The sequence below is a fragment of the Salmo trutta genome, chromosome 37, assembly GCF_901001165.1.
Source record: "Salmo trutta chromosome 37, fSalTru1.1, whole genome shotgun sequence".
Classification (NCBI taxonomy): Eukaryota; Metazoa; Chordata; class Actinopteri; order Salmoniformes; family Salmonidae; genus Salmo; species Salmo trutta.
In genome coordinates this window covers 11,243,533-11,256,839 of record NC_042993.1, presented here as the reverse complement: position 1 = coordinate 11,256,839, position 13,307 = coordinate 11,243,533, and the positions used below count along the sequence as shown (strand labels likewise).

At 44.7% G+C, this 13,307-nt stretch overlaps 2 protein-coding genes across 2 annotated transcripts; both read right to left on the bottom strand.

The window, feature by feature from the left end:
* Positions 1 to 241: 241 nt before the first annotated feature.
* On the bottom strand, positions 242 to 2,150 carry apoc1 (apolipoprotein C-I). Its single transcript, XM_029738367.1, has 4 exons — positions 2,050 to 2,150; positions 1,254 to 1,320; positions 696 to 837; positions 242 to 571 (listed from the first exon to the last, which is right to left on the bottom strand). Exons 2-4 carry the CDS (start codon positions 1,306 to 1,308, stop codon positions 505 to 507), a joined length of 264 nt encoding a protein of 87 aa, XP_029594227.1. The 5' UTR covers positions 1,309 to 1,320; positions 2,050 to 2,150; the 3' UTR covers positions 242 to 504.
* A 5,945-nt stretch (positions 2,151 to 8,095) lies between these two features.
* LOC115176693 (apolipoprotein Eb) lies at positions 8,096 to 13,219 on the bottom strand. Its single transcript, XM_029736891.1, has 5 exons — positions 13,157 to 13,219; positions 12,494 to 12,559; positions 11,763 to 11,916; positions 9,450 to 9,737; positions 8,096 to 9,345 (listed from the first exon to the last, which is right to left on the bottom strand). Exons 2-5 carry the CDS (start codon positions 12,534 to 12,536, stop codon positions 9,003 to 9,005), a joined length of 828 nt encoding a protein of 275 aa, XP_029592751.1. The 5' UTR covers positions 12,537 to 12,559; positions 13,157 to 13,219; the 3' UTR covers positions 8,096 to 9,002.
* Positions 13,220 to 13,307: the final 88 nt, after the last annotated feature.

The window sequence follows — 13,307 nt, the reverse complement described above, 5'->3', positions numbered from 1 at the left end:
GCACTTTGTGACATCGGCTGATGTAAAAAGGGCTTTATATATCAATTTCATTGATTGATTGATGTGCCCCTCATATATTAGTTGAAGAGACACATGTCAAATCAAAATCAATGTCGATCAAACTCATTGTTCAGAATAACATCTAACTTGTCATTGCCTGGACTCATTGGTCTCTTTAAAAATGAACAGGTTGACTTCTTACTGTAGCAAATCAAATGCATAATATAACAACCCACAAATATAGTTTTATCACAAAGGTATTTTTATTGTTCAGCTCATTGTGTTCCAGGTTATTAAAGCCAGCCATGTTTATTAAAGCAAGCCGTAACAATTACACAGAGATGACATCGGTCTCTTCACAGAGGGGGAATATAACCTTGGTGTCTGTCGGCACAAGGCACGTGTCAGCGTCATAGCAACCGCGTCACCAGGTAAGACAGAGCAAGAAGCGTGATGGGGGTGTGGGGGGTCTTAGACAGGCAGGGTCTGAGGTGTACAGGCTTACTACTGCTTGGGGAAGGTCTCGTCGATCTTGGCCTTCATCTTGTCCAACTGCTCAGTGAACCAGGTCCTGGAGACAGAGAGACAGGCACACAGTGAGTCATTTCAGTCTTTAATTATTTCAGAGTACTAATGTAGATCTCCAATGAATGTAATGTTGGGTTATGTTTTGGGGGGGATGTGTGTGCGTGTACCTGGTTTTGGTGACGAACTCGCTGTCTCCAATCTTTTCAACTATGTCCTTGGTCTTGACGGTCAGGTCATCACTTAGCTCCTTCATCTGATTGCCGAAGGTGGTGAAATGCTCCTCAATGGTCTTCTCAGCCTCTTGAGCCTCTGTAGAGAGAGAGAAAGGAGTCAGGGTTAGAACTATGAACAGAGAACTGGAAATAGTCAGGAAAATGGGGAGACAGAGGGTTTCATCATGAAGATAGAACGGTGGAGAGAGAGAGATAGATGGTACACGTGTGTTCATAATAATATATTTGTATTGTGTATTTGAGGTCAGACTTAGGCATTTAATTGTAATGGATTTGTACCGACTGTTATCAAGTGTATTTGTGTGTGAGGCTGTGTGAGTGTGTACATGCATGTGCATGTACATGTGTTTGTGTGATAGAGAAACATCACACACGTGTCACCAGTGATAATGCATTAGTATTGACGCCAGTATTGAAGGAGGTGAAGGAGCAATGGTAATGACTAGATAGAGTTAGAGTGTAATGGATGCCTAATAGGGTAGGGCTTCATACCTGTGTGTGCGGCGAACACAAGCATCAACACGGCAATGGCAATGGACAGTTTCATCTTGACTGTTGGCTGCAAGCGAAAGACAAATTTAGTAACAAAACACCCTGCCTTTAATATCCTCCATCATAAAAAGGTTTGCATGATGAGTTAGTTATGAGTTAAACAAAATCAAAGCGTTATGCTGTCAGGGCTTCATCAGGAGTTGTGCTAAACAAGTGAAAATGATCAAAAGCTGTTATGTGTTACAGCTGAAACCGTTCAGCTGCACGTGTGGCTAGTGAAAGAGCGCGCCCGTGCGGTCAGCACAGTGGACAGCTCCCTTTGCGTTCTCTAGCCATCACACATCTTCGATTGGTGGCTTTAAATTAGCAAGAAAAAAAACTTACATTTTACATTTCAGATTAAACTTGACCTGCATTTGATTAAATTAGTAGACTAACATAAAAATGTATTATTTTAATATCTGTCCTGAGCATTGGATGGCGCTCAGAAACAGAAGCTAGGCTGAATGTCTTTCCCGCTTGTATAAACTACACCTAGATGTCGGCACAATACCGCAAACGGATTTTGAGAGACTGGTATAGATTTATGGAAAATTTGGGGTATAAAATAAACAACTGCATTGGCGGCATTCTCGTGCATTTATTTATAGTAAATAAACTGATGACCCAAAGTCGCAGATATACCGGCCTATGTGTTTGCTCAGAAAAGAGAAAACACATGCAAAGAAAGACATTTGAAGTAATAACAATGAAATGAAGTCTCTAGAAATGCCAGTGAAAAGTAGGTTCATCTTACCTGTTTTCCCGTCTCAGAGAGAAAATAACCCGAGTGTGTCTGACAGACTGACGGAGTCCCTCTATATATCCCAGGACGCTGACGTAATCAGTAGTCACCACTTCTGACCTATGGTGACCCCTCATCGCCCAATGAAGCGCATGCCAAGAGTGGCCTACTCCCACCTACTCCTCCAGATTAACCAACACTCCCCCATCTCCCTTTTTCAGAGAGCCCAGCTGAGGTATGGTCCATGTCCTGTCTTGTTTCAAACCACACTTATTTAATCAGATTTTGTGGGAATGTATTTATTTGACTGTATCTGTAATTCACAGTCTGATCTGGGTGGGGGGGTTCTCAACCTGCCTTAGGTTTTATATTGTGATATTAATTAATCATAAAATATCCATTGTAAATCATCAGACTGTAAGAGCACAAAGATACAGACCTAAAGTGGACTATGACCATAAACTAGGTCATAAGATACTTATACTACTGAGGTAAGATATTGATACAGTTCTGCAGTGGCATCACTAAACAGCACTGCATTGACTCTGGTGCTCAGTGCAGATCTGTCTCTGAGTCCACCAGACCAGTCCATTTAGGGCTCTATTCAATCCGTAGCACTGAAGATCTGCGACCGATAATTAAAGGCAGTATTCCCACCGTTGTGTTGACTGCATTCAATGACCTTTGCATTTTAAAGCAGATCTTCTGGCGATACGGATTGAATCCAGCCCTTAGTCTTTTTTGGCAAGGCAAGTATTTGGGCCCCATTCCATCCTTCCCTCCTCCCTTCCCTGAAGTCATCCCTGTTCTGCCTTCTCTGAATAGATGAAAGCTGTGTGATGGAATCCTTATTGACACCTATCAATTTCATAATATATAAATTAGGCCTTTAACATGTGCGCTTCTTCCCCTCTGATCTACTTTCAATCCCATTGCCCTTCACTGACCTCACACACAGATCTGTGTTATCGGTGTTATCATGGGATACAGCATGCACAGTATCATATTTGTCCCCTGTTATGTAAATCTGATAGAAGTCCATTATATTAGTGCTCCTTCATGCTGTCTCCAACAGAGAGAAGCTGGGGTCAACAAACCTCTACTGTACTGGAATAGCCTATACGTAACTCCACGTCCAAGAACTACAAAGTCTGGCAAAGTCTATGTCACCTTCTTCTTTTTTGTGGTTGTCAGTGTGTGTGTGTGTGTGTGTGTGTGTGTGTGTGTGTGTGTGTGTGTGTGTGTGTGTGTGTGTGTGTGTGTGTGTGTGTGTGTGTGTGTGTGTGTGTGTGTGTGTGTGTGTGTGTGTGTGTGTGTGTGTGTGTGTGTGTCTGTGTGTGTGTGTGTGTGTGTGCGTGTGTGCGTGTGTGCGTGTGTGCGTGTGTGATGTTTGGTACAGGGGTTTGGTGTAAATAATCACATGGACACAACTCGGAAAACACCAGATTTGTTGCACTATTCTTAAAATGGGGAAGTAAGTCTAGAAGGTCATTCTCTGTGTTGGGGCATACAGCGGTAGTGGACTACAGTTTGTTGAACTATAGTAACCTCTCATTAGTGCTGGAGGGGTATGTATGTTTTCCTCATTGCAGCACTTCCCTCTTTACACCCAGCCCTCTGCTGCCCACAGCAGGGTGCCCCTTTGGTGCTGATGGCTGTAGCTATATGAAACCCTATTATGATGCAGAGATGACCATTGTCTTGCACCTCTTAATCACACAGTAGCCATTCCTCACCTGTGGCAGAGTGTGAGTCTTTGTGTGATGCATGAGGCATGAACGTCCATGTCTCACTCGCTCATGAATTGCAATAACAAGCTGCCTGATAAAAGACTGTTTCCCCCCCTTCTTTTGCCAAAGGGCTCCTGTGGTGAATGGTTTGTGTTCCAGCACCAAGATGGGGGAAGAGGGGGGAGGAAGGGTAGTAAGAGGTAAAATCTCTGTGGGGGAGTTGTCGGGGGTTACTGTCGGTTTTGCTATGCCAACACTTGCTAGCTGGAGCCCTTTGTTGCTTCAGCCGGAGCCAGAGACACCCAGGAGCTGCAGTATAGTATGTGAGAAGAAGTGCTGACTGGCAGAATGCTTGTGGTTTTCCTGTTTTCTCTTTGGCTAGACCGTTGCAAATACATCCAGGGTTTAATATAGTGTAGGACATTTCACCCAAACACGGCCTTCCAGTAAAGGAGGAACAGAAACAAATTGTGACTCAATAACTTGCTCACTCACTTTCCAATGAACACAGAGGTTGTTATTAGGAGTGTGACCTGATTTAGGGGAGAGGTCATTGTAGTCATTGTTGCTCTTCATTTCTTCTCATTGAATACAAGGTCACATACTTGAAATGGTATGATACTTTTTACGGTTAGGGTTGAGTGGGGGTGGTTTACGAGACACAGTTATTGCTTGCTTGGAGTATTTTTTCTACCGTTTTTTCCCTGGTTAATAAAGGATGTGTGAGCACATTTTAAGGTGCTTGTGTTCATATTTATAGACTTGATCACGAAGCGGTGCTTCAACTTCAAAAATAAAGACGCCCATAGTGCTATTGTATACAGTGAGAATTATCTTTGTTTAGTTTATTAAAACTACCATTAACAACAACACTAAAGTATTGTAGGTGTAAGTGCTTTTTGCAGTAGGGGATTGGTGGAGCAGAGAGGAGGGATATGTGGTGGCCTTCACTGCCTGCCTTCCTGCCTAAATGTTTACTTGCTGGCCTCTATCCTACGCTTCAGAGGCAAACTTTGTGACGCACACTTTCTGTTAACTACACTCAAAAAACTCCATGTTTTGTTTGCTCTGACAGAATACCTTACTATTACTGTGTGTTTCTGGTGTTTACGTGTTCTTTTAAACACGATTTATCCAGGTATAAACCTAAAATCTCATAGATAAAACTATTTTGCAACACAGACTGGGTCCAAGATAGCAGCAGGGTCAGCGACATTACAAGGCAAATTGCAAAAATGAACTGTAAATCCATCAAAAGCAATTATCATAGCATTTGTGTACCTATGCACCTGTGTGTGTGTACCTTCGTGCACGTCTGTATCTTAGACGGGAGAGAAGGGTGGAATATCTATAAACATACAGTTGAAGTCGGAAGTTTACATACACTTAGGTTGGAGTCATTAAAACTCGTTTTTCAACCACTCCACAAATTTCTTGTTAACAAACTATACTTTTGGCAAGTCGGTTAGGACATCTACTTTGTACATGACACAAGTAATTTTTCCAACAATTGTTTACAGACAGATTATTTAACATACAATTCACTGTATCACAATTCCAGTGGGTCAGAAGTTCACATACAGTAAGTTGACTGTGCCTTTAAACAGCTTGGAAAATTCCAGAAAATGATGTCATGGCTTTAGAAGCTTCTGATAGGCTAATTGACATCATTTGAGTCAATTGGAGGTGTACCTGTGGATGTATTTCAAGGCCTACCTTCAAACTCAATGCCTCTTTGCTTGACATCATGGGAAAAGCAAAAGAAATCAGCCAAGACCTCAGAAAAGAATTGTAGACCTCCACAAGTCTGGTTCATGCTTGGGAGCAATTTCCAAACGCCTGAAGGTACCACGTTCATCTGTACAAACAATAGTATGCAAGTATAAACACCATGGGACCACACAGTCGTTATACTGCTCAGGAAGGAGACGTGTTCTGTCTCCTAGAGATGAACGTACTTTGTTGCGAAAAGTGCAAATCAAGCCTTCCCTGTAGCTCAGTTGGTAGAGCATGGTGTTTGCAACACCAGGGTTGTGGGTTCGATTCCCACAGGGGGCCAGCACAGAAAAAAAAATGTATGAAATGTATGCATTCACTACTGTAAGTCTCTCTGGATAAGAGTGTCTGCTAAATGACTAAAATCCCAGAACAACAGCAAAATACTTTGTGAAGATGCTGGAGGAAACAGGTACAAAAGTATCTATATCCACAGTAAAACAAGTCATATATAGACATAACCTGAAAGGCCGCTCATCAAGGAAGAAGCCATTGCCCCAAAACCGCCATAAAAAAGCCAAACTTCGGTTTGCAACTGCACATGGGAACAAATATTGTACTTTTGGGAGAACTGTCCTCTGGTCTGATGAAACAAAAATAGAACTGTTTGGCAATAATGACCATTGTTATGTTTGGAGGGAAAAGGGGGAGGCTTGCAAGCCAAAGAACACCATCCCAACCGTGAAGCACGGGGGTGGCAGCATCATGTTGTGGGGTGCTTTGCTGCAGGAGGGACTGGTGCACTTCACAAAATAGATGGCATGATAAGGAAGGGAAATTATGTGGATATATTGAAGCAACATCTCAAGACATCAGTCAGGAAGTTAAAGCTTGGTCGCAAATGGGTCTTCCAAATGGACAATGACCCCAAGCGTACTTCCAAAGTTGTGGCAAAATGGCTTAAGGACAACAAAGTTAAGGTATTGGAGTGGCCATCACAAAGCCCTGACTTCAACCCTATAGAACATTTGTGGGGAGAACTGAAAAAGTGTGTGCGAGCATGGACGCCTACAAACCTGACTCAGTTACACCAGCTCTGTCAGGAGGAATGGGACAAAATTCACCCAACTTATTGTGGGAAGCTTGTGGAAGGCTACCCGAAACGTTTGACCCAAGTTAAACAATTTAAAGGCAGTGCTACCAAATACTAATTGAGTGTATGTAAACTTCTGACCCACTGGGAATGTGATGAAAGAAATAAAAGCTGAAATAAATCATTCTCTCTACTATTATTCTGACATTTCACATTCTTAAAATAAAGTGGTGATCCTAACTGACCTAAGACAGGGAATTTTTACTTGGATTAAATGTCAGGAATTGTGAAAAACTGACTTTAAATGTATTTGGCTAAGGTCTATGTAAACTTCTGTATTCAACTGTAGTAGATGAAAACACAAACATGGTTCCTGAAACCTGCTGGGATAACGAGAAAGGAATGTGAGAGCAGATCCCGACAAGCCAGGACCGGGGAAGCAGGGAGAGAGGGAGGGAGGTACGGAAGGAGGGAGGAAAGGGGACAAAAGAGAAAGAAAGGCCTGCAGGGCAGGAGGGGGCAGAAGGCCCTTTAGTGTTTGGTCAATCAAGCACCATCTGTACAGATTAGGAGATGAATTGACAGTGTGTGTGGAGAGGTGTGCATGGGTGGTGGGGGAGGGTTCTAAAAGAAAATGTGAAAGGGGGATGTGGGTTAGGGAGAAGGATAGGTACCCTGAAAAATATATTATAAGGAACAAGTGTGTGTTAATGAGTGTACAGGTAGTAGAGAACTGCCTACAGAGGGTTTAGGGTTGGTGTTTCGGGGTCAAAGACATGGGATCTGGGGATGGGAAAAGATGAAAGAAAAGAAGACATTCTGTCCAACCTATTTCTGGAGCCTCCAGATGTGATGTTACGTGACATTATAACCTAACGTAGATCTCAATTCAACTTACATTGTGGTTTATAAAGACCAACACTGAATTACTGTATGTCAGGGGTCTCCAACCCTATTCCCAGAGAGCTACCCTCCTGTAGGTTTTCACTCCAACCCTATTCCCAGAGAGCTACCCTCCTGTAGGTTTTCACTCCAACCCTATTCCCAGAGAGCTACCCTCCTGTAGGTTTTCACTCCAACCCTATTCCCAGAGAGCCACCCTCCTGTAGGTTTTCACTCCAACCCTATTCCCAGAGAGCTACCCTCCTGTAGGTTTTCACTCCAACCCTATTCCCAGAGAGCCACCCTCCTGTAGGTTTTCACTCCAACCCTATTCCCAGAGAGCTACCCTCCTGTAGGTTTTCACTCCAACCCTATTCCCAGAGAGCTACCCTCCTGTAGGTTTTCACTCCAACCCCAGCTGTAACAAACCTGGTTCAGCTTATCATTGTTATCAGAACATGGTGCATGATAGAGGGAATTTATAAATGATTTGTTTTGTGTGTTCATCAACCAAAAATTGTAAGATGAAGATCCGTCTATTCAGCTATATTAACTACTTCATTTGTCATTGTAACTAAAAATAAAGAAATGTCAAAGTTGAAAAAAGTTGATAAAGGTTTGACAAGAAAAGGACACACTGACAATTGAGCAACAAGCACATTTTATTTACACAGCGCTGGGTAGCACACTGCAGTCAGCCAGACAGCCAGTCAGCCAGTCAGCCAGACAGCCAGACAGCCAGACCAACAGTGTACTATAGTGAGCAGCAGGGCGTGTTACATTGTGAAGTGGCAGAGACACTCTGGCCAAACTGAAAAATTACAGACAGGTAGTATATGGACCCTGTGAAGTATACCTTTAAGTTTCATAGTCATATTCGCATCATAATACAGTCATAGTAAATACACTTCGATATGAATCACAACAAATACAGAGCCTACAGAGCAGGTGTAGATACAGCATCATAGACAAGCAAGGCATGGAGTGGTTCTGCTCCTTTGGTTCTGGACAGACTGATGCTAGTACTGGAGATAAGCCCAGTCTTAATTCAGTGCAGTTATTGAAATGAAGGACAGGGACAGCGCTGGAATGGGCCAGAGACAATTTGGCTCACGATTGTTAGATACTGTTTCAACCCCCCTTGTATCCCATATAGCAGCCTTAGAAACCTGATGCAGATTAGTAGAACAATTTGGAGGAGACATCTAGAGCACTTATAACGAGGAAGACAAGCAAAGCAAGTTAAAAACAATGACCTCTTGTGTGTTTGAACAGGCCTGAACAGACATAAAGGACTGTGTTTGTCTGCTCAAGACCCCTTCAAAGCTCTATCATCCTCACCCCCTCTCTCTCTATCAACCCCCCTCAATCAAAACACACAGTGCCAACACAGTGAAAACAGCATCAGTAACACTTAACTCCCTCCTCCTCTCTGTGGTAGCTAGGTGAATGGTGGCACAGTGCTTCACAACCCCACCCCTACTTAAACAGGGGTGTAGTGGCGGGACACCAGTCCTCCAAACCCCTCCCTCCCCTGGGTCCATTTAGTCAATGCTCTCCTTGACCTTGTCCATGGTGGTCTGGAGCTGCTCACGGATCTTGGCGGCGTAGGGGGCGATCAGGCTGCTGAGCTCATCGATCTTGCCCTCCAGGGTGGTTCGCAGGTCCTCGGCGGTAGCCTCCAGCTGCTCGCGCATGCCTTCGGCCTGGGTGGAGACCTGCTGGCTCAGGTCCTGAGCCTGGTTCTTCAGAAGGTCAGTGAAGCTGCCCAGCCTCCGGATGGCGGTGTCGTGCGCCTGACTCACGAAGGGCTCCACACGCTCCTTCACGAGATCCATGTTCTGGGAGGTACGGGACTGGATTTCACCCAGGTAGGTGGCCACGGTGCTGGGTGGGAGAGGCAGAGGGGGTTAGCATCACTTGGAAGACATATTATTTTATGTTGGAAATCAAGCTGTTACAGTACATTAGCTGTTGCCATCTATACTCACTTGCGGATCTCCTCGGTGTCCTTGTTAAGGCGTTTCTTCAGTTTGCGGGTGTAGGTGGTGGCACGGTTTTGGACATCATCAGCAGTCTGCTCCATCATGGTCCTGAGCTCTCCCAGGTACTGTGTGCTGCGCTCCTTGGCGTCAACCATGTCGGTCTGGAGCTTGGTGGTCAGAAGCTGCAGGTCCTGGCCCAGCAGGGCGACTGTGTCCTGGGCGTAGGGGCCCAACTTGGTCTGGATGTCCTCCTTGTACACGGTCAGCTCAGCCATGGTGTCAGTGATCAGGGTGCTGCGGAGAGGGAGGCATGGTCAGAGATGGTCATAAAGTGGGTAGATGAAGGCATGGTCAGAGATGGTCATAAAGTGAGGAGAGGGAGGCATGGTCAGAGATGGTCATAAAGTGGGTAGAGGGAGACATGGTCAGAGATGGTCATAAAGTGGGTAGAGGGAGGCATGGTCAGAGATGGTCATAAAGTGGGTAGAGGGAGGCATGGTCAGAGATGGTCATAAAGTGGGTAGAGGGAGGCATGGTCAGAGTTGGTCATAAAGTGGGTAGAGGAAGGCATGGTCAGAGATGGTCATAAAGTGGGTAGAGGAAGGCATGGTCAGAGATGGTCATAAAGTGGGTAGAGGGAGGCATGGTCAGAGATGGTCATAAAGTGGGTAGAGGAAGACATGGTCAGAGATGGTCATAAAGTGGGTAGAGGGAGGCATGGTCAGAGATGGTCATAAAGCGGGTAGAGGGAGGCATGGTCAGAGATGGTCATAAAGTAAGGAGAGGGAGGCATGGTCAGAGATGGTCATAAAGTGGGTAGAGGGAGGCATGGTCAGAGATGGTCATAAAGTGGGTAGAGGGAGGCATGGTCAGAGATGGTCATAAAGTGGGTAGAGGGAGACATGGTCAGAGATGGTCATAAAGTGGGTAGAGGAAGACATGGTCAGAGATGGTCATAAAGTGGGTAGAGGGAGGCATGGTCAGAGATGGTCATAAAGTGGGTAGAGGGAGGCATGATCAGAGATGGTCATAAAGTAAGGAGAGGGAGGCATGGTCAGAGATGGTCATAAAGTGGGTAGAGGAAGACATGGTCAGAGATGGTCATAAAGTGGGTAGAGGAAGGCATGGTCAGAGATGGTCATAAAGTGGGTAGAGGGAGGCATGGTCAGAGATGGTCATAAAGTGGGTAGAGGGAGACATGGTCAGAGATGGTCATAAAGTGGGTAGAGGGAGACATGGTCAGAGATGGTCATAAAGTGGGTAGAGGAAGGCATGGTCAGAGATGGTCATAAAGTAAGGAGAGGAAGGCATGGTCAGAGATGGTCATAAAGTGGGTAGAGGGAGACATGGTCAGAGATGGTCATAAAGTGGGTAGAGGGAGGCATGGTCAGAGATGGTCATAAAGTGGGTAGAGGGAGGCATGGTCAGAGATGGTCATAAAGTGGGTAGAGGAAGGCATGGTCAGAGATGGTCATAAAGTGGGTAGAGGGAGGCATGGTCAGAGATGGTCATAAAGTGGGTAGAGGGAGGCATGGTCAGAGATGGTCATAAAGTGGGTAGAGGGAGGCATGGTCAGAGATGGTCATAAAGTGGGTAGAGGGAGGCATGGTCAGAGATGGTCATAAAGTGGGTAGAGGGAGGCATGGTCAGAGATGGTCATAAAGTGGGTAGAGGGAGGCATGGTCAGAGATGGTCATAAAGTGGGTAGAGGAAGGCATGGTCAGAGATGGTCATAAAGTGGGTAGAGGGAGGCATGGTCAGAGATGGTCATAAAGTGGGTAGAGGGAGACATGGTCAGAGATGGTCATAAAGTGGGTAGAGGAAGGCATGGTCAGAGATGGTCATAAAGTGGGTAGAGGGAGGCATGGTCAGAGATGGTCATAAAGTGGGTAGAGGGAGACATGGTCAGAGATGGTCATAAAGTGGGTAGAGGGAGACATGGTCAGTGACATAAGGGGACATAGGGGTACAGGGGGGAGGACGGAGGAGAGAGGGGAAAGAGGGGAGGCATCGTCTGGGAAATTGGGAGACACAGGGCTACAGGGGGGAGGATGGGGGAGAGAGGGAAAAGAGGGGACGCATGGTCAGGGACATAGGGGGACACAGGGTACAGAGGGGAGGACAGGGGAGAGAAGGGAGGCATGGTCAGGGACACAGGGGGGAGGACAGGGGAGAGAGGGGAGGCATGGTCAGGGACACGGGGGGAGGACGGGGGAGAGAGGGGAAAGCAGGGAGGCATGGTCAGGGACAGTCACACAGCACAAGGTGATAATGAGAGCGATGAAGCAGAATGAAATAGTATTACAATGCGCCACTCACTCGAGTTCTCTGCTGAGCTGGGAGGCCTTGAGGTTCTCCACCAGTCCGTCGGCTCTGCTGTTGATCTCAGACACGTAGGTCCAGAAGCGTTCAACGTTCTCCTCCCAGTGGTTCTGGAGGGCCTCTGCCTGGCGCACGGCGCGGGCATGGCAGCCTGCAGGGGGACACAGAGAGCTCTGAGGTGAGGTTTCCATAATATACACCATCAGGGGGGTTAAACCCAGTCTGGTAATGAGTGTGGAGCCTTGGTACAGTATGAAGCCTAATTATACAAGTGTTACAGTATTGTAAGAGTATATCCTAAAAGACTGATTCCAGCAAGGAGTCAGTAAATGCATTCATGCACATTCAGTTGACTAATATTAAATATATATACTGTATATACAGTTGACTAATACTAAATATATATACTGTATATACAGTGCCTTGCACTGGATTTCTTCACATTTTATTATGTTACAACGTGGCATTAAAATGTATTTCATTGTAATCTACTCAAAATACTCTGTAATATCAAAGTAGAAGAACAATTCTAACATTTTTTAAAGATTAATAAACCATTTATAACAAAATTATAGTCATTAATTGTAATGAATTACAATTAAATCCATTGTAATCCCACTTTGTAACACAATAAAATGTGAAGAAATTCAAGGGGTATGAATACTTTTGCAAGGCACTGTATATATTGATAACAGTGTCAAAAGGGAACCGTGTAAACCCAGGTTTACCAGAGATGACTGCCAGAGCAAGTATTATTGCCACCGCCTTCATGATTGATTGACAGACAGATACACCTATGAAAACAGACATAGACCCATGTCAGACAGTGGTTGTCTATCAAACCTATAGAAAACAAATACAACAATATACAAAGATACAATGGTAATACATTGGAAGAATTGGCAGAATATTTTTTTTAATAAAGTAGAATACTACTCTGAGCCAATAGAACAAATAGGAAAAATAACCTTTCATGGACGCTAAATGTCCATAACTGTACTCACTGAGCTCTTCTAGAATAGCAACTAAACTAGTTCTATGCAATTAAACGTTTCAGATTGAACTTTAAATCCAGTCACTATGCTATAAACGAATAAGGTATTGTAGTTTCCCTACAAACAATCTATTTTTAACAGTTTTACCATACATTTGGTCTGGTTAATCTGCACACTACAGTCAGAAGATGAATTACTTGCTTTTCAATGCCAATGTGTAGGCTACAGTAGCCTAACCTAATGCAATTATTTATAAGTAGTCTCTATTTCGGTATCAAATCTAGCGTACTTTATGAGATGCTTTATATTTCTACTAAAAACAAGCTATTTCACTCATGACTAAAGCGCGTTTGTAGATTATATGGTGCCCATTAGTCGTCACCACTCCTCACTCACCTAAGAAATCCAGTTCTCTCCGTGCTCTTGGGACAGTTCGCCGGGATTTTTATACTGTCCTGGGACGGCCGCGCGCCTGTAGCTGGAGAGCGCGCATGTGATGATGTGTGGCTCAGCTCATGGTTCGTTCCACACGATGTGGCACTACGCG